The sequence below is a fragment of the Tauraco erythrolophus genome, chromosome 5 (genome assembly GCF_009769465.1).
Source record: "Tauraco erythrolophus isolate bTauEry1 chromosome 5, bTauEry1.pri, whole genome shotgun sequence".
Lineage (NCBI taxonomy): Eukaryota > Metazoa > Chordata > Aves > Musophagiformes > Musophagidae > Tauraco > Tauraco erythrolophus.
The window spans coordinates 50,241,804-50,268,745 of record NC_141469.1 but is presented as its reverse complement, the minus strand read 5'-3'; the positions used below and the strand labels follow the sequence as shown (position 1 = coordinate 50,268,745).

The window sequence follows — 26,942 nt, the reverse complement described above, 5'->3', positions numbered from 1 at the left end:
ATAGTTTGTGATTAAACACCAAATATGGTGGTTGAGAAACATTTTTTACCTCTTAGTAAAAAGATAAATGTAGGGAATTATTTTCTCTGACAGCAACTAAAAATGTTGGCTTACTGAAAATCATTGCATGAAATGGAAAGCCAGATCTTTTAATCTACTTAACAAATCTTAGAAACTCGTTTATTTGCAAATGGAAACAACTGTGCACCTGAGAGAAGGAATGAATGCATCACTGTCTATATAGGCAATAAAATTCAGAACATATGTAACTGCCTTCTGCAAAAAAATCTGCAGGGACAGAAAATCTTATTGTAATTTACTAATGCAAAATAGCTCATTAGTGACAATGATTAGCTTATAGACGTAAAATAATAGATGAACAGTATAAATTATACAAATGGTAATTTATCATCCCTTTTTTGTCCTCAAATTTGCATTTTATTTAGATTGTAATCCAGTGACACATCATCAGTGTGGAGATGGGAGATGTATAACAGCTGATTGGGTATGTGATGGTGACCATGACTGTATAGACAAATCAGATGAAATCAATTGCTGTAAGTTCCCTTAATCTCTAAATTAGTTTTTTCTTTCTTAAAAAATAAAAACCAAAATGTAAGAGAAGTAGTATACTTGTTACTTATAAGGGAAAATTATAATCTTAATTGATTTCAGAAGTTCGCACTTGACAAGTAGACAGCTGCAGCAAATTAAACATTTGTTGCCATTGTTGAGAAGTACTCGCATTTCCTTGTGTTTCAGCTTCTTGTTAATTATGGAATTAGCTTTTTGTTCATTGTAATGCTCCCATTAAAGTGCAATGAACGATTGTAAATAACCTCTTAAGCTGTAGGTGCTCTGGGTTTGTGACAGCTTTCTGATGTCTGTATGTGACCTATCACACCTTGTCAGTTTGGGCTTGTGTCTGCTCCAGTGATGATGATGTGTATCTGCAAAACAACTGTACTAGAATATTGCTGAGGTTGCAAAATCAAGCGATGCTGTTTTGATTCTTGCTGCCATTCAGTGCTTGACCTTGCAACCACTATCCTACAGTTTTCCCTGAAATCTAAGAACCTAATCTGGATAAAGGAATGTAAATAAGTGGGGAAAAAAAAGGTGAGTTTTTATATGAGTAAAAATGATAGCGTTGTTTTCTTGGAAAAGCTGAACCTTCATCTCAGCCTGTTGCTAGTACCTGACCTACATAGTTCCAGTCCCTGTAGTTAAAGATCAGCACAGCTGCAGGCTGTTGAAAACATAACCTGTAATAAATAAATAATAATGAAAAACCTGTAGTGACCTTCAGTGCTAAGCAGTGTTATCAGCTCCTCCTAAAATAACTTCAGGATGATGTTCAAAAATAATTAAGACCTAAGTTGATCAGAATAATTGTGTTGTGTTTTTTGTTTTTTTTTTTTTCTCTCTAGCCTGCCATAGTCAGGGTCTGGTGGAATGCAGAAATGGGCAGTGTATTCCTAGTGCGTTCCAGTGTGATGGAGATAATGACTGTAAAGATGGAAGTGATGAAGAAAACTGCACTGAAAGTAAGGATATCCCTCATTTTACTGTTCTTACTGAACCTACCATTGGCTGCTTTTTTCTGAACTGCCTTTAGCTAAAGCTATCTGACAAACTAATTTTCTTTATCTTTCAAATAGCACTTGCTAAGGCTGGTTGGTGTCTGCTTTTACACAGGAAGTTCTAAGCAGAGTTTTGTTAGTCCTTAAAAATATAAGAAAACAAAGAAATGGAGGTGGTATTTAGCATAGTGTTTGGTTATCTGACGTGATCAGCTATTACTTGAAATAAATTAATATATGTTCACATGGTCTGCAGCAATTAAAAGCTATTATTATAGGAATTGGTGTCCTTTGAGGAGGAATTTTCTCAAGAAAATCCTCTGTTTATCAGAACTTGGAGTCAGAGAAAGCTTGTTTTCATAAATAAACTGATGATTTAGTGTGACTAAGGGAAAATGCATGAAAATGTAAGTTTTCACAGCTACTTAATAGCTGTCTCACAGTAGATTCTAAGAAGGAAAAGGAAACCAGGCAGTTTCTTGAGCCTTGGAACATGATTTCCCAAAGATTTGTGTCCTCTGGTACATTTTCATACTCTAGAAAGAGGTATTGTCACATTGTGATGGTTTCGGTGTTTGAAGGTATTCTTCATATATAATTCTCTTGTTTCTGGTAAGGTATAGATTGAGATTGAAGCCTTTCCTTCAATGTGAGAATTATTGTCTCTCTCTTATGAATCTTATTTTTAAGAAATTAAAGGAATTCACTTTACTTGGAAAACTCCAGTGCTGTCAGATGTAGTGGTAATAGGACAACCTTTTCAGAAGTTGTTAGAGTAGAATAGATCTGTTATCAAAAGATAAATACACAGTGTGATTATATAGGCCTCATTTCTTTAGGAAACCATTCTAGAAGAAATCCTTTCATAAGCATGTCTACTCAGTCCCTTCTGTTCATGTTAAGTTCTCAGGATCTTCCTACTCTAAACATCTCCATTCCAAAAAGTAACTGAGAAGTCAAAACACAGGAATTACCATTATTCTTCTTTGCAATAAACGTTGATGTTGCAAAAAAGTCTTGCATGAAATTTCAAGTTCTGATTGTGGCAACCTGAAAACTGAAGACCAAGTTTTGTCCTTAGTTCAGAGTGTGTGATCTCACAAAATGCTTAGCTTTTATTATTCATGTATCCTGAAGTCCAATCTCAGTCTGATTCTGTGAATTCCATGATCCTTCATTTCTCTTGCTGATAATGAAACTATTGTTTTTAATGTGAAAGAGATGAGATAGGAGAATAGGATAAATTGAAAAATACAAAACTATTTAGAGCATCCTATAAGCAGCTATGTCAACTTTTAAAATTCACCCAACTTAAACCTCTTAAATTTATTTATCACTAGTAAAAGAATTTCACTGAAAACATTGATGCATGATCTGGGCTAGAAGTCAGTGATGTGTTTTCTCTTCACTGCTTTTTGCCTCTGTGGATGTTGAAGAAAGGTTTAAAAATCTTTTTTTGATAAGATGAACAGATATAGATTCAAGGATACTAAATGCAGAGGAGTAGGATGGGGTGATAGTTATGTAGTCAATGATCTCACTATATGGTAAAAGATTTTTCCGCTAGGATTAAACTGCAAAGCTTTTAAATACAAAAGTTTTCTTTGTTTTTAATATTCATTCTTCAATGTGCAAAAACTAATATTTTGCAATATTGTGTAGTGCAAAATTCTTCCTTTATCCAACCATATCCTTTCCGTTGTGAATTTGCATGAGAATATGTAGGCAGACTTTGGACTTCATTTGGATTATTCCTCTTTAGTTCCTTGCAAAGTCCATGTAAAAAGCAAGGCCGAATTCTTGTTTGTAACTTTCTTTTTTATTTCTTATATGTATGTTGTTGATTTCAGTAACTACAGAAAATGCAATAGGATGTACGCTTAATACAAAGACTTTTCTGCTCTACGGATCAAACAATTTGGAGGTGCCTAGCAAAGGCAGTGAAGTTAGGGCTGAAGTAATCAGGAATATTGGGTTTGTTACAAACACAAGTAAATATGTGAAATCAGCATAGAAATTTGAGGTCAAGATGTAGTGACTTGCCACTTGCCTATATAAGGATGCAAGGACTTTGTGTAATAGTACAAATATATATATATATATATAAAAATTTAAAATGACCATTGCTTCATCTATATCTGAATGAGAAAAATGGTCACCTTCACTACATACAATAAGGATATTTAAGGTATGGCATCTGGTAACATTACTGCTGTCATTCATTTTGTGACAATGGACATCTAATATAGATGTACTCACAGCTAGTTCTGTGATCCCTTCAGAAGACATTTTAGAGCGTGTTTATAGAAATTCAGCATTGACTGTGCTAGGATCAAAAGTATATACATTGTAGCACAGGGATTTTTCAAGAGTTGAGAAACTCTTCCACTGTGGGAGAAGTTGGGGCAAACTTTAAAAGTGAGTTTTAATGTAAAGATTTGTGTTTTAGAGGGCGAAAGGTTTTCCCTACCTTTCAAATTCTGTTTTGTAATCAGGTGCAGCTGTAAAATAAGACAGTCAATTGCTACAGCAAAATAAAATACCTCCATTGCTTCAATGTGTAACATGTATGAAGGCAAGTAAATCCACATAATTATGAATAGATATGATTACATCATCAGTTCTTTGGGACAAGGTTGTTGTCAAGGTCATTGAAAAAAGATGTTTCTTCAGTATCTTCTGTATGCCAAATATAAGGATGCCATAGCTGAATGATTAATGTTTGTGGACAGTAGTGCAATACAAATGCTAAGCAATAGTTGCAATAAACCATTTTAAACAGGATGAGATGATAAAATCCAAAATGTTCAGTCTCTATGTACAGAATAGTAATTTAAATAACTGATTTTACAAAAGTCATGTGGAAGAGAGAATTGAATGGTTTGGAAAGGAGCTATCACCACTGAGAGAAATCCAAGGATTTGTTAGACAAACTAACTACCCAGGTAATGTGCTCAGAAACTTCTTGATGGAGTGCTGGTTTTGGTTATTCTGAATTCCATCTTTAGGATCGTAGCCTTTTGGGGGTTTGTTGTTACTGTTTGTTTTTTAACCAGCCAAAGAAGGACAATAAAGTCTCAGCTCTGATGACCTTTCTTCAGGATGGTTTTTATTGTCCACCAAATCTTCCATAAAATAAGAAGCAGATCAACTGAATGGCACTGAAGAATAACTCCCAGAGGGTGTTCTCTTTCAGCTAGGACTTATTGTTTGTTTTGCAATCTGATTTACATGACTTTTCGTACTCTGCCAGAGGATTGTGGTAAATTGCTTTCAGAGATCCATACCTCTCATTAAGAAATGGGTGTATAAAATCTTGTATTAAACGTAGGGGTAAAGAAAAGTGACATCTGGACAGCTCTGCACAGTTTTCTTCTTTACAATGATTCCTACTGCACTTGAAATGCTGTAGGGTACTTACACAACTACATAAAGAAAATACTTAATTGTTATGTAAACTCTATTTTCTCATCACTACACTCCAGTCATCTTTGTTACTCTGGTAAATAATTAGAATAGTAAATTTCTATTTTCATCAGGTCAAACCCTCTGTCAGGAGGGAGACCAGAGATGTACTTCCTGTCCTGATCCCTGTGGAACTTCTCTCTGTGAGATGAGAAACAGCCAGCCAAACTGCAGTAAGTAGGTCACATGCTTCATACTGTCACTGTTTAATGATGTTTTAGAGTATAATGAGCATGCAGGGTAGGACACAGTAAGTCATACTTTCGTTTGCTATCTAAAGCATATGTTTAATGATTAAGTATTGAAAAGGGCAAAGTTGAAAATCGTAACTCTCAATTATTGATGTACTGACATTGAGATATTTACCCTTCTGTAAATTTTCAATACATTCTTAATGGGTGTTGACAGTTGCACTTTTTCTTAATGTTTAATGACATTCAGTGTTTACATAAAGTAAACAACATAGTGTAAGTTTAAAGCAGAAGCTACTGGTTTATTTTCAAAATGTAAGAAAGCATGATACTGTGTTTAGTAGCCTGGCGAACTTTTAGACCTTTTATGAAGGAATAATTCTGATATTCAACCTGGCAGAACTAGTTATTTTGTAGATCAGAACATACTGTAGAGGTTCAGGATCTTCAACACTGTGTTTCTGCATTTCTGTGTCCTGTGCTATACCGCTTCATGCAAGCCTCCTGTACCCTCTGTACACTTGCTTCTGAGTAGCTCTCTTTCTTACTTGTGCAATGCAGCACTGTGAACAGATTCTCAAAAGAAGTGTATTTGACTAGGTTTAGAAACTGAGGCAGAACTGTATTCAGAATTATTCAAAATTAATTAGAACTTGGTGATGCATTAATATAGTCACACCGATTCAGGTCACCTCGGCACATGGGCAGGCTTGCCTTCACTTACATTTGAATGTGTAGACATACTCTATAATTGCTTTGTGCTGAGCAGTTATCTCTGCAAGGTGTGATTTGGTACTATATGGTAGCTTGTTTGGAAAATGTTATTCCATTTAGATTGGAATGGATATGGGGAGGTCAGCTAGGTCCAAACTCCACAGTCTCTCTAAAGTTGTGACTATCACCCACAAGCTTCGACAGGCACTATTCATGTTGAAGCCTTTAGAGAAGGTAAAGGTAAAGGTACAAGATATTTGAAGCTAAGGTAAAGATACAAGATATTTGGGCACATATGCTTTACATGTGCTGCTATCTATGCTTCTCCTAACTCTTTGAAAAAGGACAATCTTAGGTACAATGTTTAGCATTAGAAGGAAGTTAGTTCATGCCTTTGGGCAACTAGTCCAAACTCCTGATCAATGCAGTGCTAATTAAGTCATGTGGCCCATGACCTTGTGCATCTGAGTTTTGAGTATCTCCAAGGACAGAGGTTCCACAGTCTTTCTGGGAGACCTGTTCCAGTGTTAGGCCACTGACATGGTAAAAACCTTTTTTCCGTATATGTAACTGGAATTCTGTGTGTTACTATTTGTGTCTTTATTCCTCTGTGTCTTGCAATTCATGGTCAGATATTGTCTCCCTTGAGAGATTGTCCCCCTGCTGGTGAAAAGGAAGCAATATATCTTGGGGTATGTACACTAATCAAGGAGAAATCAAGCATGAGATATCACAACAGATCAAATTACTTTGGTTGTTGACCACATCTGCAGTTCCTGCTGAAATCCCTTGGAACTTGTAGGTACCTGGCATCTCCAAAGAAAACAATTCTTCAAGTAATCTTTCCTTGTGTTTGGTGAGAAGGTCATATTTTCCTGATGTTTTAAGGTCAGAATACATGAGTGTTCATTGAGATATAATTACTGACTTGAATAACTCCACTCTAGCTAGTCACAAATTTAAATATATGATAAGATTGATTCTCTGTGGGCTGAAGGCTCGTGGGAGTGAAGGATGTTTAGTCCCAGATCTCTCTGTCCGCAGGAGAAGCGGCAGCCTTAGCGGCCTATGCCTCTAAGAACAAGTGTTGCTTCTCAGTTTTTCCATTTGAAGGTTCAGCTTTTTTATTTAAGCATTACTGACTTTGCCAAAAAGTTGCAGTTCACCCAGGAACGGAGGCTTACATATTTCTATCTGCTGTTTCAAAGCTTCTTTACTCGTCATGTTTCCAAACCTTTACATGCATTAGTCTAAACCCTTTTTTATATGTTTAAAACTGCAGCAACTTTACATTTACTCAGGTCAGAAAGACAGCATTTTTTAATTTCATTTATTTTTAAATACTTGTACCTTAAACTGCATAGTAAAGAACATACAAGATGTATCTGATATATTGTGACAAGATAGCAGTGGACTCAGGGCTGATGGCTCTGTAGTCACCAGTTGTGTATAAGACAGGTCCTCTATTTGGCTGGCAAACAAGGCACCACCAGCAGCCTTACCCAACAAGTAGGAAAATACATAAGTTCCCACAGTAGCCTCTGGTTCTCATATACTCAGGGAGCAGTTCTCTCTTAAGCAAATTACCTTTCATAAACAGCGACTATAGTCTTGTAAAAGACAACCATCTTTCAAGCAGTGTGACTGCAATTCCATCTTTCTCACAGTAAGAGAGAGCTGAAAGTGTACTCTCTTTCTTGGACTCATCTTCCTTGTGGATAAATCGGTACGAGATTTACTGTGGTCCAAAGCAGTTTGTCCTGTGGTCCCAAATATTTTCCTGATCAATGCAGATTTTTGTATCCCATTTTATGTATGGTCAGGAATTTTGGAAAACATTTGAGTGGCTAGGACTGTCACAAGACAGTGAAAAACATTTTTGACAGGTAATATTTGAGTTCTAAAACAATGTTCCCATTCCATGTCATGAGAAACCCAAGGACTTTTTAGTGAAGATGTTTTCTCAGCGTGTTATGGGCAACAGTCTGTGATTCTCAACAGGAGTAACATGTAATCTGAGTTAGACTTCTGGATCATCTCTCTCCCTTTCTGGTCCAGTGAATATTTAATTGTTTATACACAATGAAGCAGCAAGAGAATTTGGGAGAGATTTTTCTTGCATAACATCTGGAAGTACTACTGTCTTTTTTCATGTTATTTTCACTGTTCATATTTTGACCAGTTATTTCATCTTTGGTAAGAGACGAGAATTCACGTGGAAAACTTCAGTTTTCACAAAGCAATATTTTCTGGCCCAAATAACACTCTGGTTGGAAGATTCCAAAGCATAGGTCACGTTTCACAATATTGGATGTGGTGGATCTTCTCCACCTGTGATAATGTCTGATCATGCCATGGCGTTATAATGCAGTTACAACATATTTAGAATAACAACCAATACCTGAAGGGATAGTGTAAAGAATACTGAGCCAGGCTATTTCGATGTTCAGTGACAGGACCAGAGGCAGTGGGCACGAACTGAAACGCAGGAAGTTCCTTCTGAACATAAGAAAACACCTTGCTTACTGCAAGGGTGGCTGAACACAGGTTGCCCAGAGAGGTTGTGGAGTCTCCATCCTTGGAGACAGTCAAAAGGTATCTGGGCATGGTTCTGCACAACCCGCTTTAGGTGGCTCTGCTTAAGCAGGAAGATTGGACCAGGTAACCTCCAGAGGTCCCTTCCAACCTCAGCCATTCTGTGATTCTGTGAAATATCCCCTTCACTTCTGTTACTATGTTTGGAACTAATTCCTATATAGTAGGTAGAGCAAGTTAATATAAATACATGAAGATGTTAAACCTAGACATAATCTGTTTAGTTTTTTTTTTTTTTTTTTTGATTTAGGATAAAAAGTACAATGAATTTTGTTTCTTATTCCCCACTTAGTACTTACATATACTATAAACAAGGGAGCAGCAAGATCTCTTAAAGTGTAGCACAGACATCAGAAGAAAAGATTAACATTTGAGTTACTTAAATTCAGTCAGATGTCCCCCTGGAGTGTATGTTCTGTTTGTTACTCTGCTTGTGGACTGTAGGAAATTGGGTGCAAGAGTCAAAGTTATTATTTTCAAACCTACAGGGGCATTTCAGAGGGCTAGGTTTTCTTCTAGAATTCACCTAAACCCCTATAAACACGAGACATAGCAAAAGAGAGAATCGTATATGTGTATTTGTACCCTTTAGTCTTGAATAATGTTATGTTATACAAACACTTAGAACATTGCATGTACTTTTGTGTTCATTTACTTGAGTTTCATCATGAAATACTGATGAACATGTAATATTCTGTACGCATCAAGAAAATATGCTTACTAGGGAAAAACCAAAAGATAAAACCAAACAGATCTGGGCATCTGGGGCTAAAGTATGGGAGGACAAGGGAGAGTTCATCATGAAGAAAAAGAAATGGCAGTAACGTGAGGAGGATTGTTGAAGTCTTTGAACCTTATGTACACCAAAGCTGGACTGAGTGATTTGAGACAACAGAAGTATTTCAGTGTTGGCTGTATGCAAGGATTTAACAGAGAGGAAAAGCTGTATGAGCTTCATGATCCTTAGATTAGAGGTAAATACTAAAAAAGGTTATAACAGGGAGTGCCAGTCCAAGAAAGACTGGCCAGTTCTGCTGATCAGCTGAATATTTGACTGTTGGATCTTCTTTCAACTTCATCTCAAAGATCCAGCTATAGGATCACACAGTTGCCACACTCTGCTGGCAACTGACGGTAGCAGCTGGCTGGCGGAGAATGTTAAAGATACGTTTGCTTCTAGAATAGGCAAATATATGCAGTTTGTTGATAACAAATGACTTTTGAGTAGTACACTTTTTCATGGAAAATTTTCTCATATTTCAAAAGTAAATAAATAAATAATTTCGCATTGGTCTCTGTGCTAAATAAAAAGCTGAATTTCAGTCGGAATTTAAGTGAAATTCTGTTTGTTGTTTTCTGTTGTGGTGGAAAACTGAAAAATAAATATTTCTGACTACCAATTTGGGAAGAAATACAAATGCTGTACAATTTTTTAAATTCAAAATATTAGGTCAGTTCAATATGTGTTGTAATAAACCCCCTAAAAGCTGGATTATTTTTGTATATAACTACAGTCTGCACAATCATATGGACTTGTAGCTGTTGCATTTATTTTGCTCTTGTTTATCAATCTCTTTATTATCAATTATTTTTTGTCTGAATTAAATTGTTCGCTTGTAGACTGTCTCTCACTCAGTGTTTGTGGACTACATAAGTTATCTCCATTCTTCCTTCAGATCTGAGAATGAAAAAAAAAAACAAAATAAAATTAAATTTAAAAAATAATCCTGCCTTCTGTTTTCTACTCAGAGAAATTGCACAGTCTCTGTCAGAGATTTTTAAGACCTGACTGAATGAAGTCTTGAGAAACCTGATCAGTCCTCAGAGCTGACCAAGCTTTGAACAGGGTGTTAGACTAGGGTTCTCCTGAGATCCTTTCCAACCCAAAGTATCCTTTGATCTCAGTCGTCTTAATTTTGACAATTGCCCTGCCAGTATGTGTTATGGTAGCATAGCACACCAGTAGGAAGTGTGTTACTGTACAGTGCAGGAGCTCTTGAAAATCATCAGAAACTTGATTTGAAAAGAATAAATCTGGTTTTAATGAATGGTTTATTGTACCATGTTAAAGTTAAGATGTTACTCAGGAAGTTAATGCATATTGGTAAGGATATATGAGTCTGAATAGGTTGTTAGGTAGGCACAGGTCAAACCCACCTTTCTTTACTGGTATGAATAGGCTCATAGAGAGTCTTGAGCTCTGAAACTTGTAGTTTCTCAAGCCTTAGAGGAAATCCCCTGACTGATAAACTTGTTAAATGCTTCTGTAATTATTTCTTCTGTATTTCATTTAATCTCACGCTGTTTGTGTTTCTGTTTTTGCTTTCTTTCTGTGAAAGGTCAATGTGAACCAATTACTCTGGAACTCTGTATGAACTTGCCTTACAACTATACTTATTACCCAAACTACCTGGGCCACAGGACGCAGAAGGAAGCCTCTATCAGCTGGGAGTCTTCTCTTTTCCCAGCCTTGGTTCAGACCAACTGCTACAAGTACCTTATGTTTTTTGCCTGTACAATCTTAGTACCAAAATGCGACCCCTATACAAATCAGCGGATCCCACCTTGCAGGTACTATACTAAACTTCATTTAATTCTTGACTGGCATTGTCTATGATATTACTCTATTAGTCTTTCCCAATTTTCTATTTCCATTGAAAATGCCAGAAATTTTGCTTTGGAATTCCATAGCAAAAGACGGAGAACCATATTTTATAAGATCATTAAATGTAGTTTATTACACGTGTGTGATTAGTATCTGAAGTATTGAAAACAAGGAGAAGAATAGCAGTTTAATAATTTTCAATATGTATATATTGAATGGAATAGACCATTTCAGTTGGAAGAGACCTACAACGATCATCTAGTCCACCTACCTGACCAATTCAGGGCTGACCAAAAGTTAAAGCCTATTATTAAAGGCATTGTCCAAATGCCTTTTAAACACTGACAGGCTTGGGGCATCGACCACCTCTCTAGGAAGCCTGTTCCAGTGTTTGACCACCCACTCTGTAAAGAAATGCTTCCTAATGTCCAGTCTAAACCTCCCCTGGTGCAGGTCTGAACCTTTCCCATGTATCCTGTCACTGAATACCAGGGAGCAGAAATCAGCACCTCCCTCTCCGCTTCCCCTCCTCAGGAACCTGTAGAGAGCAATGAGGTTTCCCCTCAGCTTCCTTTTCTCCAAACTATATAAGCCCAAAGGCCTTAGCTGCTCCTCACAGGACATTCCTTGCAGTCCTTTCACCAGCTTTTTTTTGCCCTCCTCTGCACACATGCAAGTAACTTCACATCCCTCATAAATTGTGAGGCCCAGAACTGCACGCAGTACTCAACTTGAGGCTGCATCAATGCTGAATGCTGTAGGATAATCTCTTCTTTTGGCTGGCTGGTTTTGCTGTTTGATACACCCCAGGATGTGGTTTGTCCTCTTGGCTGCCAGGGCACACTGCTGACTCATATTGAGCCTGCTGTTGACCAGCACCCCCAGATCCCTTTCTGCAGGACTGCTCTCCAGCCACCCCTTTCCCAGTTTATACTTGTGCCTGGCATTACTCCATCCTAGGTGCAGGATCTGGCATTTGGGACTTGTTAAATTTCATCCCATTAATCATAGCCCAAAGCTCCAATTTATCTAGATCCCTCTGCAAGGCCACTTGTCCCTCAAGAGAGTCAACAGCACCTGTCAGTTTGGGATCATCGGCAAACTGGCTGATGGTGCATTCAAGTCCTGCATCCAGGCCATTGGCAAGTATGTTGAACAGAACTGCCTTAGAATTGAACTCTGAGGAACACTGCTGGTGACCGGTTACTAGCCAGATGTAGCTCCATTCACTGCAACCCTTGGAGCTCTGACCTTCAGCCAGTGCTTCACCCAGCACACCATGGACTCACTCATCCCACACTTTGACAACTTGTCCAGAAGGATACTGTGAGCTTTGTATGAAGTGTTTTCTGTTTCTGTGTGTTTCATTAGAATTGTACCATTATAAAGGCTATTTAAACCTAGCATCAGTTCATTTGGAACATCAGCATTTGTGATAGCTCTTCGCATTTCTGTATCACTTTATCTATGCAAAGCCCTATCCAAATACTATTAACAAAAACTGAGCTTTTAATGCATGCTTACCTTTCTAAATTAAAGGAATGCCACATCATTCTGAATTATATACTAACTTAACCTTTCTGCTTGCCAGATTAACTTTTCTACCATCCTCATCCATTAACATGACTGTACTTTTCAGAGTCATGCCTGTGTCTGTTCTAAGGAGACTGTGTTATGTAAATCTTACAGCTTTGGTAGCAGCGGTTGTTGCAGGTTAGGAAAGCAAATAAAGCTGATAAGCAGGCAGAGATCTTTGAGCTACTGGCTGCTAGAGTCTTCTCATACTGTATTTCTGTCTCTTTTATTGCACCTACCCTGACAGCATTGATCAATTAACATCTACTGTATGGAAAGGAAAGTGCATTGAAAATTGCAATACATGTCCTAAGATTTCCTACCTCGTGACGTTGTTGACATGTAACATTTTTTTGTCTAGTGATGTGCTTCTTAGTGCAAGTTAAGAGTGAGTCACAGGGAAATTCACTAAGATATTGCTTAATTCTCACCTAGGAACCTAACAAGAAAGTTAGAATATTGCATATGGGATAGCTAAAAAGTTAGAGAGTGGTTTGTGCAAGCTCTGTTTCAGGCTTGCTTGTTTGAAAATCAAGTTGGGTTTTTTTCTTTTTTTTTTTTAAGAAAGCAGTATGATACATAAAAATTGGGCTGACTTATTCTAATGTAGAGGAAGAAAAGTGAAATTATAGGCTCTTTGCTTCAGCAACTACATACCTAGCTAACAGATTTTAGGAAGTATCACAATACAGTTCAATAATCTTCAGATTTAAGGTATTAAACAGACAAAGAGGAACTCACAGAAACCATAGAATAATTTAGTTTGAAGGAGACCTCGAAGTAATTTATTCCAATTTCCTGCTCAGAGCACGGCAACATCACATTTAGATCAGATTGAATATACCACATAAAGTTTTAAATCCTAGGATTCAAAGCTCTACTTTATAACTGTTTTCAGGTTTCACTCTTATGTTCCATCATAAGTAGAGAGTGATTTTGTTAGGAAAGAATACCTGGGAGGGCCCCACTGAGATCTGTAGTATTTGCATTACAATAATGTTTTAGGAAGAATGTCAGACACAGATATAATGGAAAATGTAAAAATGTTTTAGAAATGAAAACACATATAGCCTTATACCAATAAACTCTTGAATTAAGTGATAAATGTAGGGCAGAAAAAAATAAAATACATTTGATATATCAATATAAATATAAATGTACTTAACTACAGTTTGAAGCTCCTAGAAGATGGAATGTTATAATCTGAGCACAGAAACTATGTTCTGAGAATCTGCTGCTGCCTTTGGAAAATAACTGCCCTCTTGTTCAAAAATATCGGTGGTTAGTTGAGCTTAACAAGACATATGTATTGTTTTACCTGTCTTTTTCTGTAAATATGAAATGGAGTTCAGCTAATGCAGTTTTTCAGTGTTAAGCTTTTCAAGCCAAAGTGCACTTTCCAACCATGAATTGCAAATTCATGTTATAATTCTGCATCTATTAAAAAATATACTTATCAGAAATGTATTAGATTTTTTTAATACTGGCGCCCTGATCTATTCTTTTCATTGTAGGTGGTATAACGAAACGGTTTTAATGCTACTCTCTCTGCATACTCTCTCTACTCTCATCTATTCCTACTTTGCAAGGCTTTACTTTGTGTTATTAGTTTGACTACTTGACTACTGTCATGCTTTATTTTTTAACTATAATGGTCTCCATGAAGTTTTGTTCAAAGTAAGGAACAGAGGTGAGGAGGTTTTTTTGAAAGAACTGAACTTGCTGTTATTGAGGCCATTCAGTGATCTATCAGGTATGCTTTCAAATTCTGAACAATATTCTTCATCTCTGGTAAGGCATTGGTGATATTAGTCCAGGTCTGGTGAAATAATATTTGAAGCTAAGTGTGTGCTGGGTTCCCACTGAGGGAAAGTGGAGTTTCATAGAGGAAGCACATATGGAATAAGCTCAGAAATTCCTATTTCCTTATAATTACAAGCTATCTTTGCTATGAATTGATTCTGCAAGGTGCTGAGCAGCTTGTGGAGATTCTGGGTCTCACTATCTGTGTATTTAAGTAGTCTCCAGCTGACTTTGGTGTTGTTTCAAAACTGTGACTATTCTTCTTACTATGAAGAATAATCCTGGTCATATCTCATGCCTCTTATGCGTTGGCATCAATTTACACATCCTATTACTGTATTGGAATTGAGAGATTAAAGAGATATTTTAGTTAACTGCTAAATATGCTTAATGTTCTTAAAAAAACGCTATATTGAATTCCATTGTAGAAAAATCACACGTTTCTATACTACATCCTTTTTTTTATGTTGTATTTCTTTCTTCTACCAAGAAGGGGAAGATTTCTCTGCTTTGTCATGTGTGCTCTTGTTAGCTGTTAACTTGTTAGATTATTTCATAGACAGTACCACAAATGAGATTTGACTGAGAAGTAAATTAAGAAGTGTGTTACGAAGGTATTCTGATACCCCAACTGTGAGACTCGGTATGGGAATGTCGGAATGATTAAAAACAAAAAAGGTACCAATTGCTCTTCCAGTTTTCCTAACAGTATTGCCATAGGCTTCCATATGCACTGTGATGGGCACTACAGGGTGTCATGAGGTTATGCAGGGAGAAAATTAGGACGGCCAAAGCCCAACTAGAACTTAGTCTGACTACTGCCCATCTGAATATGAGCCAGCAGAGTGCCCAGGTGGCCAAGAAGACCAATAGAATCCTGGCTTATATCAGAAATAGTGTGGCCAGCAGGACTAGGGAAGTGACTGTGCCCCTGTACTTGGCACTGGTGAGGCCACACCTCGAATAGTGTGTTCAGTTTTGGGGCCCTCACTACAAGGAAGACATTGAGGTGCTAGAGCGTGTCCAAAGAAGGGCTACGAAGCTGGTGAAGGGTCTGGAGCACAAGTGTTATGAGAAGCAGCTGAGGGAACTGGGATTGTTTAGCCTGGAGAAAAGGAGGCTGAGGGGAGACCTTATCGCTCTACAGCTACCTGAAAGGAGGTTGTAGCAAAGTGGATGTTGGACACTTTTCCCACGTAACAAGTGATAGGACAAGAGGAAATGGCCTCAAATTTCACCAGGGGAGATTTAGATTGGCCGTTAGGAAAAATTTCTTCACTGAAAGAGTTGTCAGGCATTGGAACAGGATGCCCAGGGAAGTGGTGAAGTCACCATCCCTGGAGGTATTTAGAATGCCTATAGAGGGAGTACTTAGGGACATGGTTTAGTGGGGGACTTGGCAGTGTTATGTTAATGGTTGGACTTGATGATCTTCAGGGTCTCTTCCAACCTCAACAATTCTATGATTCTAAGATTAATAATATATGGTTTTCTCAAAAGAGCATAAAATAATTGATCCTGAATAGATCTGTTTGCTTGGTTTTGGTCACTACATTTCTTGAAGCTTATTGCAGGGAAAAAAAATGGTCTATTGGCCAAAAGATCAAAGGAAAATGAGTAGAATAAAATGTCTTCTACGAAAGGAGTGCCTATTCCTAGAAAAAAGATCTGGAAAAATTGATCAAATTAAATAAAAGACAAGGTAAAAGTGACATGAAAGAAATGGAAAAAATAGAAATGAAGAAGATCCTACTGTTGAATATTTTTCAACCTGTAAGAACAAACAATAATTTTATTTGAAATGGTAGGAAATGGGTTTAGAAAATATGATCTAAAAGGTGCAATTAAATAAGTTGCTGAGTCTAGAAACAAGTGAAGTCCTGGGGAGACATCATGGCCTTCAAATAGGTATTAGTGAGCTTCTGTGAGAAAATAAATAAATCGTTCATCATGATCACTAAGCTTACACTAGGAAGCAATGGATTTAAAGTACATCAGGAGAGCTATAGGTCATATATAAGGAAAATAATAGACATCTGTGATAAGAAAGTGGTATCAAATCTTGCTAACTGAAGAGTTTTTAAGAACAGCTTAGACAAATACCTGTTAAGCATGATGTATGTTTCTGTTTGGGGGAAGATATGAAAAGGATGTTGAGGTTCCTAATCCCATACTGCCTAATTAATATTCCAGAAAAAAAAGAGAGACAGTTGAAACAAACAAGGATTCAAAATACCACAGATAAAAGACGAGGCTATTGTATTGAACAGCACGTCAGCTATGATTCCAGGCAAAAGTAGTTACTAAATGTTTAAAATAATGCTTAAAATAATAGGGGATTTTTCTGTTATGCATTTTCTCTTTGTACTTTTGGCATTCAGTATTGTGAGAGACAGGATATTAATTTAGATGAACTGAACTAATTTTGTGTGGTGAGTCCTGATTTTCTGTGGTTAAAAAAAAAAAAAAAAGCAGGAGGGCTATATTCATGCCTTTTTCAGGGTGATACCAGCTTCTGTTGCTCTGTCAACACACCTAATTTTCCCCAAACTTTTAATTTTATTGAATTCCATGGGGAGTTATTTGCTCTTTTGTTTGCAGGTTTAAATATTTTGTCGTTCTGAAACCACATGATTTCTGAGGTAGCATCATCAGAAGACGTAGCGTTTCACTGGTACAAAATGTATTTGTCTTTTTTTCCCTGAGGAAGGGAAGTTAGTGCTTCTTAAAAATGCTCCTCTGCTTATAGAGGAGAGGATGTTTGTAAGTAGCTATATTTGGATATTATGTTATAACTCAGGTAATAGTCTGCATACAGTAATGTAAAATAATGTTTCAACAGTAGCAATATGTCTTTTAATGTATTTTCATTTAAAGAAATCTGATTAACTGATTTTTCCTTGGTACTCATCTTTACTTTAGCTAGGATTATTAACTTCCAATAACTGGGAATTTCTAAGACTTTCACTTAGTTACTTTGTGCAATTTCACTTTGTCTCCTCAGGACATTATGTATACAGTCTAAGGAACGCTGTGAGTCTGTGCTTGGGATTGTAGGTTTGCAGTGGCCGGAAGATACTGACTGCACTCAGTTTCCAGATGAGAACTCGGACAACCAAACTTGTCTAACACCAGATGAAGATGTAGAAGGTAACTCCTATGAATAGGTATAACAGGAAATTAAAGATTTAATTAGATTCCCAAAATCACTGTTTTTTTTTTTTTTTTTTTTCTTCCCATATCTCCTCTTTAAACTATAGTATTTAGGCTGTGGAAGTGTTTCCAGACTGGGTTTCAGGGAATTTGAATACCTACAGTTTGCAGATAAGAGGAAGTTCTTGGAAGAAATCTATTCCAAGGAAGAATCAATTACCCTCAGTCTATAAAAATCAGTGTTTGAGATTTGTTGCTGACATCACACCTACTGCTTTCTTGTGTTTATACTTGACTTTTTTACCTATTTAGATGATATAATAATGCTTTTCTAGCCAGGAGTCAGACCCTTGGCAATCTTAAAAAGCTGAGCCCCACAACAGCTCTGAGAAAAATATTGTAATGTTAGTGTCTTTGCCAGCTATTGTTTGCTTGTGGTTTTTGTTTGGGCAAGGTTTTGTAGAGAGTTTTGCCAAACCAGCTTCAGTAGTAACTGACAAATTTTGGTTTTTGAGTTCAGCCATAATACTAATCACTGTGGGTATGAACATGGAACAAAGGAATGAAATTGCCTTAAATGCTTCTAGACATTTTTTGTATGTGTGAAGAGAGAAGCTGTGCAGCTTTTCCTTCTGCAGTGGTCATCAGATGTGAGGTTTGTGGGGATTCTGACATGCCTTTTCTTTTTCTTGCCAAAATGCCAGTAAAGTAGCTGGGAGAACAGTGAGACGATGTGTGGTACAGTGCCTGCAATATGCTGATCGTGTTCAGTTCTCACTCTTCTCCTCCTGCTCACCTACATGGGTGATGACCGTCTTTCCGCTGTCTTGATCTTGCTCAGAGAAGGCAATGGACTTAAGCTAGTTAGTCTATAGTTCTTTTAGTGAAGACATATTGCTGTAACTATAGTGAAGGAATCGTCAAAACCAGTGAAGCATATATAGCAGTTAGTACTGTTTCTTCAAGCAAAGTCCATGTGCACATATATCACTGTGAGGATTTTATGAAGGCGTGTAATACCATAGTAATGAAATCCTCTGTCGTGGGACTCTTGAGACACGAGGAGATAATTTCCCTCTACAGCAGTGGACTGATGGAAAGGACTTATCCATTATTACAAAGCATTGTGTAGGAAAGGAAAAGTAATATTTTGGCACAACAAGGTGAGTTAAAGAAAAATAATGTGATTTAATTTTCTCAGGTATCAAGTATCTTTTAACTTTCCTCCCTGTGTTCTTAGGTCATTTGAAATGTAACATAGAATAGTTATATTTTAAATAAACTTCTGCATACAGGACTATTGTGTTCCATTTCTAGAGATAAATTCTATTCGCTTATAAAAATTATAATTTTGAAAAATTCTCATTTTAATTAGAGAAACTTTGCCTAGTAAGCTGATTCACTGCTTATTCATCATCTTAGCACTGAAATAGCTATTCCTGGAAAATCAATGAAAAAGGAGGGGGTTTTAGTATTCTTTTAGAAACAGTGTAACTAGTTAAGGAGTGTTATCAGAGTTGGTTTGGGTTTGCTTACTGCTAGAATTCTATCTTGATTCAATGCCAGGTTTCTACTGACTACCAATGTTTGTTAGAAAGTCTTCCCTGGAAAGTTTAAAATCTTATATAAATATTGCTGAAAAAAACACGTGTAACAAAAGAAATTAAGCTTCTGAGGGTATTTAAAATGTTTATGGTTTCAAAATATAGGTGATTTTCCAACTTAAGCTATAATTGACAGAGGTATTACAACGTGCTGAATTGCTTAACTTCTCTTCCAGTCAGTGCTGAATTCAAGAATACTGCTGGCTGAGACAGTATGCTTTGTAAACTTAGTTATTTTCATAATGAATTATTCTTAAATGTTGGCAGTATAGTTCACATGCCTTTTATCATTAGAATGTTATTTTCTAAGGCTCCCGAGTTCATTGATGATATTTTTGGTACAACTATTTATTGAATCCTAAAATTTACCCAAGGAACTGCATGGTGCTAAATATCGGAGAGATTTTACAGGAAGGAAAAAGAAAAAAGGCAACAGATGACGGAGGTTTTACATCAAAGTCAGTGACATGTACAGTGTAAAAAAAAATGGGTGAGTTTTTCAAAACCATCTAAAGAAAGCTTTCTCAAAATGGTACTCTGCTTCACACAACACCAAAAAAGTGAGAAAAGTAGCTAGAAAATCCATACCCACAATCTGAACATTGTGTGCCAGTTATTTGGCAAAGCTTTGAAGTTTGACAGAGGGTAGTGTGTGAGGGAGAGCTCTGGAAAATATTGTTCCACAGCATTCACAGCGCAATTGTTAAGCCTTGCCTGCTACATATTTCCAGTTTAGTGTCACATAAGCTTTCTATTCCTGTCATGTACCCTTCCAAAACAGTCACAGTGATAAATAAATAAGTACCCATGTGATGATTAAGCTTGCAGTTTATCGAGTCTTGTTTCTCCCTGTTCCTTGTCATTGACAGAATGCTCACCCAGTCACTTCAAGTGCCGTTCTGGGAGGTGTGTCCTGGCTTCCAGAAGATGTGACGGTCAAGCTGACTGTGAGGATGATAGTGATGAGGACAGCTGTGGTAAATAAATTTGATGAGTTGGGTCTTTTGAATGGAGAGTAGTTGAAGCATTAGAAAATTAGTTTTGTCTTTCATTCAGTTATTTGAACCATAGCATGACAGTTCAGAGGATAAGCCCGTTTTTCTGTAAGAAAAATATGTCTGAAAGTGTTTTGTTTTGTTTTGTTTTGTTTTAAGACTGGTGGCAGTAAAAATACTTTAGCAAGCATCCTTCCTGATTAACGTCAACATAATTTATGATATTTGATCATTTAGATTCTGCTAATGGTATTCCAGGATGTTTGAGTATTCCTGTAATAATCAAGATAAAAAGTGCTGCAGATTTAATTCCTTTGATATTGCTGGAGGTTTGACTGAGCTAAAACGTGACTTTCTGGCAGTTTAAAACTTGAATTCATAATATGAATTCATAAATAGTTTTACATTTATACATGGTAATAATCTCATTATGATGTATTGACAACAGGTCTGTGTTGCTGAAGTGGATTCTGTACTGCAAGGGTCAAGGATTCTGTGTTTTTTCAGATTGGTCAATGTCAAACTGTAGGTGCAAGGATAAAGTGATGACCACAAAGTTTGTTCTCCAGTATATTTCTGAGTTTATTTAGGATAGAGACGCTCTTGACTTTTAATTTAAGGGGATGCATTGAGTGTGAGAATAACCAGCAAATCTCTTGGTCACTATTTGTCCTTGTACATGCTGGCAGGAGAATTCTGAGAAGGAGAAGGTGGTTTATACTATTTCTTTGTGTGACTAAGGTGTAGCCTCCATGGAGTTCTGCATGCTGGCCTGACATCCCTAGGGGCAAAGAGAATAATTATAAATCAAAAAGGATTTAATGAAGAAGTGTGAATATGAGTAAAGGATTTTAAAAGATTCCAACAGAGTATGGCTAAGGTGCACGACCTGGTTTTTTAACAGAGAGCAGATTAAGATGGAAGTGCAGTTTATGTGAGCAACAAAACTGTGGCATTAAAGGACTTTCTAGTCAGCTGCACAAAAATAAAGTAAGATCCAACGCCTGAAAGCTGAAGCTAGGCTAAAATTCAAGCTTGTCAGCTCTATAAAATGCTTCTTTTTTAAGATTGTTTTTTTTAATGATCGAGTAACCAAGATGTTATTTATTGCTAAGGTGTGATGTATTCTCGATCTCTGGGAGTTTTTAAATCGCGCTTGTGTTCTCTCTTTTCTTTCTGCCCCATTCCTCCCCCTTTGCAAAAAGAAAGCAAACATAAGAAAAAGACACACTCCCTGAACCAGGATTTAATACTAGGTCATTCTCTTGTTTGGGTTATAAAGGAAAGGCAGAGCTGATGATCACAGTGACTCTTTCCAGAGTCTGTCATTTCTTTACCTTTAAATCAGTTGTCTCAGTTGTCCTTCCTACCTAACATTCTTTGTTGCCACCTATTCTTAACTCCTTAGAATATTAATTGCTAAGCGTCTTTTAGGATAATTTTATTCTGCTACACATTAGCATATGAAATACTGCTCTAATCTATAACATTAATTTCTGGAGTGGATCTCTCTCTCTCTAGTCTAGACAGAATGTCACTAGCAATCAGCAGAATTCTTATCAGTTTCTATAAATATGGAAGACTGTATCTGCTAGGAAATTACTGCTGTCAGAGTGACATTACATTGACCAGGGGTAATGCTGTTACTGGAAAACAGAAAGTCCTTGTAGAGCTCCAGAAGTAACTGTCTCTGCTCATTCATATTCCATGTGTGCACGACAAAACCAACACTTAATGATCTTTCCATGTGTAAATGGCTAGCTCACATTTTATTAGATTTATCCTTTGAAAATGGTTTTATACTATTAAGTAACAGTCAGCATTTCAAATATAAGGTTTTTAATTTAAGTGCCTTAAATGGCAGGTGCGGAACAACTTCACAGAGCAGGGAGGTGGAGACTGGAAAAGACTAGCTAGAGCTTTTGGGTACTCAAGCTGCTCTGGCCAAAGATGTAAGGTTGAACAGTCCAAAGGGACTAAGGTATATTCTGCCCACGCAGTATTCAGCACCCACTGTCTCCTACTGTTTGGAGTCCCTGTCGTACTTTCACATGATCTTCGTGAGAGGAACTCTCACCCATGCAATTGCAGTGAAATCCTAAGACTTTAGTGCCATTTATACTAGGATTTGGGGAGAAAATTTGACCCAGATTTCTAGATGTGAGACTTCTGAGTGCATTTCAGTCAAGTGTGAGGAAGGAAATTTCTGAAAATTATTATCGTGATAGACGTCAAGATACTTTGTGGTATTAAATATGCATGATTGTAATTGATCATATTAATTTACTGGCTGCTGAACAATGCCTCTGACAGAGAGCAGAAGAGGGTCCTAGAAGAGTACTAAAGAAACTGAAGACTTAACATTCAAAACCAGTATTGTCCTTCACTACTTTGTGCAATCTGAGTTCTGACTGTAGTGTTTTAGTTGAGAGAAATGTGTGATGGTCTTAATGTTAATGACTTAATAATAATTGCATGGGAAATATATGTGTGAATAACTACTGGTAATTTGCTTCATATTTTGAAGAAGAATGAAGGTGAGATCATCTCTGGATCCCTATCTCTTGCGAAAATATGTGCTTGAGATGAGGCTAATGGAAATACAGATAAGATTTCCTGCGTCCGTTTGCACTTCCATTTCATTGTTATTGAATTAAAAATGTATGTCACAAAAATATTCAGAGAAGAAATATAAATACACCAAATGGTAGATGACTTCTACCAACAAAACAGTATATTTGAACACTGAATTCGGTAAGTAGTGAATTTTTCCTAGGGAATTGTCTCTATATTTGTCTATGTTGGTACTCAAAGATAAATTTTGAAGAATCATCGAACATTTCACAGTGTAACAATATAATGTGTGATAAAGGGGAAAAGCAAACATGCATTTAATTAATTGTAAACACTCTGCTAAAAAATTGGAAGGGTCATAAATTATATATTTTTAAACTTTTTTATTTTGTTTTCATATCAAGTTCCTAACATGGCTGACATTCTTTATTCTTTATTAGACTAAAAGTTTTGTTTGGTTTCAATTAATTTTTCATTAAGAGTTTTCACAAATATTGTCAAGAAGGAGACCTGGAAAATGATGATACCCAAGAAAGTTCTTTGATCATGTGGAATTAGTTTCACAGGTTCAAGGCTATTTATTTCTCTGTGCTTTAACATTTATTTACATGGCTTTTTCAATCTAAGCAAAATCAAGCACTCCACACATCTAGTTACAGTTAAAATGTAAGTAGATTTTTCCAGTAATCATATAAGCTAGCAGTGATTCTCTGGTTCATGTTTGTAAAATACCTACTTCTGAAATAACACTTCTTGGAAATAACACTAACTGCTTGGTCACTTGCTGTTGATGTGCTGCTGTAGTTCCAGGTCCAGGCAAACAGAGGTGCTGCTCCAAATGCAGTTCGTGAGCTTATACCTTAACTATTTGCATGTGGGGACATCAAGGCTGTCACCTGAATTTGAGCTTGGATTAAAATGAAAACTAATATTATCATCTATAGAACAGGCCGAACAAGGAAATCAAACCATCTGTTTTAGTCAGGAGAACACATTGTTTTTATCGCTTCCAATAAAACCGGAATGTCAGATGTGTAGGACATTAATATGTCGAAGTACTTAAACTGGTATTGCAGTGAAGTGTGTTATTAGTTGATGGAAATAAATGGTGAAATAAAACAAGAGAAAACACTTTTCTAAAATGTGCCTTGGGCCATTCTTAATTTCCTCTAGCTGACTAACAGGAATTCTACTGTCAAAGCACTTTGACGCAGTTTTATAAGTATTCCTCTTGAAACCAGAGCCTCTGTTTAGCAGGACTTTGAAGAGACAATAATGCAGTGTGTTCCCTGCGTAATGATGAACCCTCTTGAAGTTTCATATAGCCATTGAGACTTTCTAATCTTTTCAAACTGGTTTGGTCTCAGATTATGGAACCAGGAAGACTGTTTGTGGTCAATACTTAGAGCATCTGTCTACCTTTCATTGTGATCTGCATTAGATTCTGTATCAGCACTGCCAGCAAAAATTACATATTTCTCATTCTTATTTAAAAAGCATTGAAGTATTATGAAGTGGTATATATTTTATATCCATTTGTCAAGTGTGCACTGTGACAATCTAACTTCCATTTCTTCATTAGTAACTTTATATTGCTAGTGAAAATATTCTGAGTGTTTCAGGATTATTAAGGAAGAAGAAAACAGTTGATTTGATATTGCACGCAAGTGTTCCAAAACTGTGCTTCTCTGCCTCCAGGTTGTAGAGAAAGGGGTCTTTGGGAGTGTCCTTTGAAGAAGCTGTGCATCAAACACACTATGATCTGTGATGGTTTCCCAGACTGCCCTGACATGATGGATGAAAAGAACTGCTGTAAGTGCTTATGCAGTTTCTTAGACCTGTAAAGGGCTGATCACATTTTTAGGATTTTGGGGTGCAAAAGAAATGAAAGTAAAAAGGGTTTTTACAGTCAGAGAGGCTTAGTCATTCCCTCAGTTTCTTTTTCAGTTTTGCTATGGCACCAGTTTATCCCTTTCCTCATCTTGTGTCCTCAGTTGTTCACGTCCATGGATCCTTGCTGTTTCCTTGGTCACTCAGGTCCTCTCTCTTTTTCCCACTATCCTGCTCCTCCTTCTTGTGTTTTCATGCTTCTTTTTTTTCCTTTCTTGTAGCTTCTTGACTTCTTTTCCCAACTTTTTTCAACTTCATTCCATATAGGTATAGCTGCTGCTCACTGCTCTTTTTTTTTTTTCCCCACTTGATTTTCCTTCTAATCTATTCTTCAGTAAATCTCCCTGCTTTATTGGATTTCTCTTCTGCTTGACATTTCTTAGATTCTGTCTGCCCAGTTGGCTCCGCAGGCTTCTGCAATGCAAACTGTGATAAGTATCAGAGATACAAAACTTAGTATGGTACACTGACGGTATGGGCATACTCTCCATGCGGACAGTATAAGTTGACCCAAAGTGCAGACGGTGTGTGGTGGGACCGCTGGCTCCCTGAGGGGAGCTGCCCTATGTTCTGTTTCCACTGTGTAGCTGACTAATGGGATGGGAAGAGGTGGAAGACCTGCAAATGGCAGCAGCTTTGCAGGCTCCTACCCTGCATGCGAAGCTGCGAGTGGGTGCCATGAGATGTTAGCTTCACTTTCATGAATATATTAGTGGTACTCTGAATTCTCTTCTTTTGAGAAGACCTGGTGTGTGGCCATGTCCACAAGACAAGGAACTGGAAAAGACATACTGGGTGGCACTCAGCCTGCACAAGAAAGAACTGATACTTGGTAAATTTGATTGAAAGCTGAACTTATAGTTCTTTGGGCCATCATGGTATTTCAGCATTTTTGCTGGGACTGTAGGATGTAATTTTACAATTGTCCTGAGTCTCTGGAGTTCTGCTGGCAGGGGTAGAATGGTAGGCACATTTTGTGTGCTATGCGGTACATATGGATATATTTGCCAAAATGACTGGCAGCCTGCATATATCACTAGATCTAACTTTGTTTCTTTTTGGGAAGAGGCAGCTCACAAAAAATGTCTTAATCTGCTTTTCATTGTGAATATTACACCATTGACTTCCAAGCGGTCTGTGTGCTGTAATCTAAAAAACAGGGAGGTGGTATTAAAGTGATTTGTTCATGATCACACATTAAGATCATGGCAGAGAAAGGATTCTCCAAGGGCTTAGGTTAAGCTAGCCTATGATTGTCAGACTGTATTTCCTCTCTGATTTTGTGTTGGGGTTTGCATATTCCAAAATGGCAGCAAATTTTCCCTAGCTGAGGGCTTCCAGCTTTTGAAATATACTCTCTCTGGAAGGCAGAGTTAAAGAACTTTTTCTACTTTTGCATGCTTTAATCCAGAGCCAGAAAGATCATTTATGTCAGAGTAGACGGCACTGCCTGCTCTATCTCTATGGTTTTCACTGTGGAGTATATGTTTTGCACTCGTGTTGCAAATAATTGCATGGTTTGTATGGCTGTGCAACAGCCAGACATAGGCACGACTGAATGCAGCTTCCTTCCATACATTTTCTCCCTCTCCACCCTTTCCCAGCTCTCAAAATTCCCTAACAAGGGGTTTATAGAAGCTGGAAGAGAAGTGTATTAGTGAGGAGGGTACTGTAATGCTACACACCTACCTTTTGGGAAGGGGTTTGTTATGCTTGGAGAAAAGCTAAAAGTCACTTGCAAATGGAAGCTCTTGTGGTTCCTGCACTGGACAGAGATTCAGGAAATAACTATCTAATGGTGCCAGCTGGCAACCAACTGAACTGGAGCATATCTATCTGTACATCAGTTCCTCATCTCTAAAGTGGAAATAAAATAATTCCTTGATTTTTAAATGGCAAAGGAGGATCCAAAAAGTGAGTATAGAATTGCTGTGAATGAAAGGAAATATGTATGCATTACAGTAAAGTATTATTTTCAAAGAACGTGAAGCAATAAACAGATTTGGAACAGTCTTCTAAAAAGCATGGAACGCAGTATTTTCACTTAAAGCTTGTGAGAGGTTTAGACAGGTTTCATATGACAAGACTACAAATGATACTAAGTAATCACAGATCTTGCCATTTCCAGGCACCCTTCCTTCCCTTCCGGTTGCAATGGCCTCTGCAACTGCATGGCAGCAACCACCTTCTGCCTC

At 37.2% G+C, this 26,942-nt stretch overlaps 1 protein-coding gene across 1 annotated transcript in view; it reads left to right on the top strand.

The window, feature by feature from the left end:
• CORIN (corin, serine peptidase) overlaps window positions 1–26,942 on the top strand; it is a 154,602-nt gene that overhangs the window by 101,491 nt on the left and 26,169 nt on the right. The window contains exons 8-14 of the mRNA XM_086611848.1: window positions 447–557; window positions 1,431–1,547; window positions 5,123–5,221; window positions 10,888–11,119; window positions 17,536–17,681; window positions 20,158–20,265; window positions 24,556–24,669. Coding sequence (XP_086467974.1) covers window positions 447–557; window positions 1,431–1,547; window positions 5,123–5,221; window positions 10,888–11,119; window positions 17,536–17,681; window positions 20,158–20,265; window positions 24,556–24,669 — 927 coding nt within the window. The remainder of the gene's footprint in view (window positions 1–446; window positions 558–1,430; window positions 1,548–5,122; window positions 5,222–10,887; window positions 11,120–17,535; window positions 17,682–20,157; window positions 20,266–24,555; window positions 24,670–26,942) is intronic.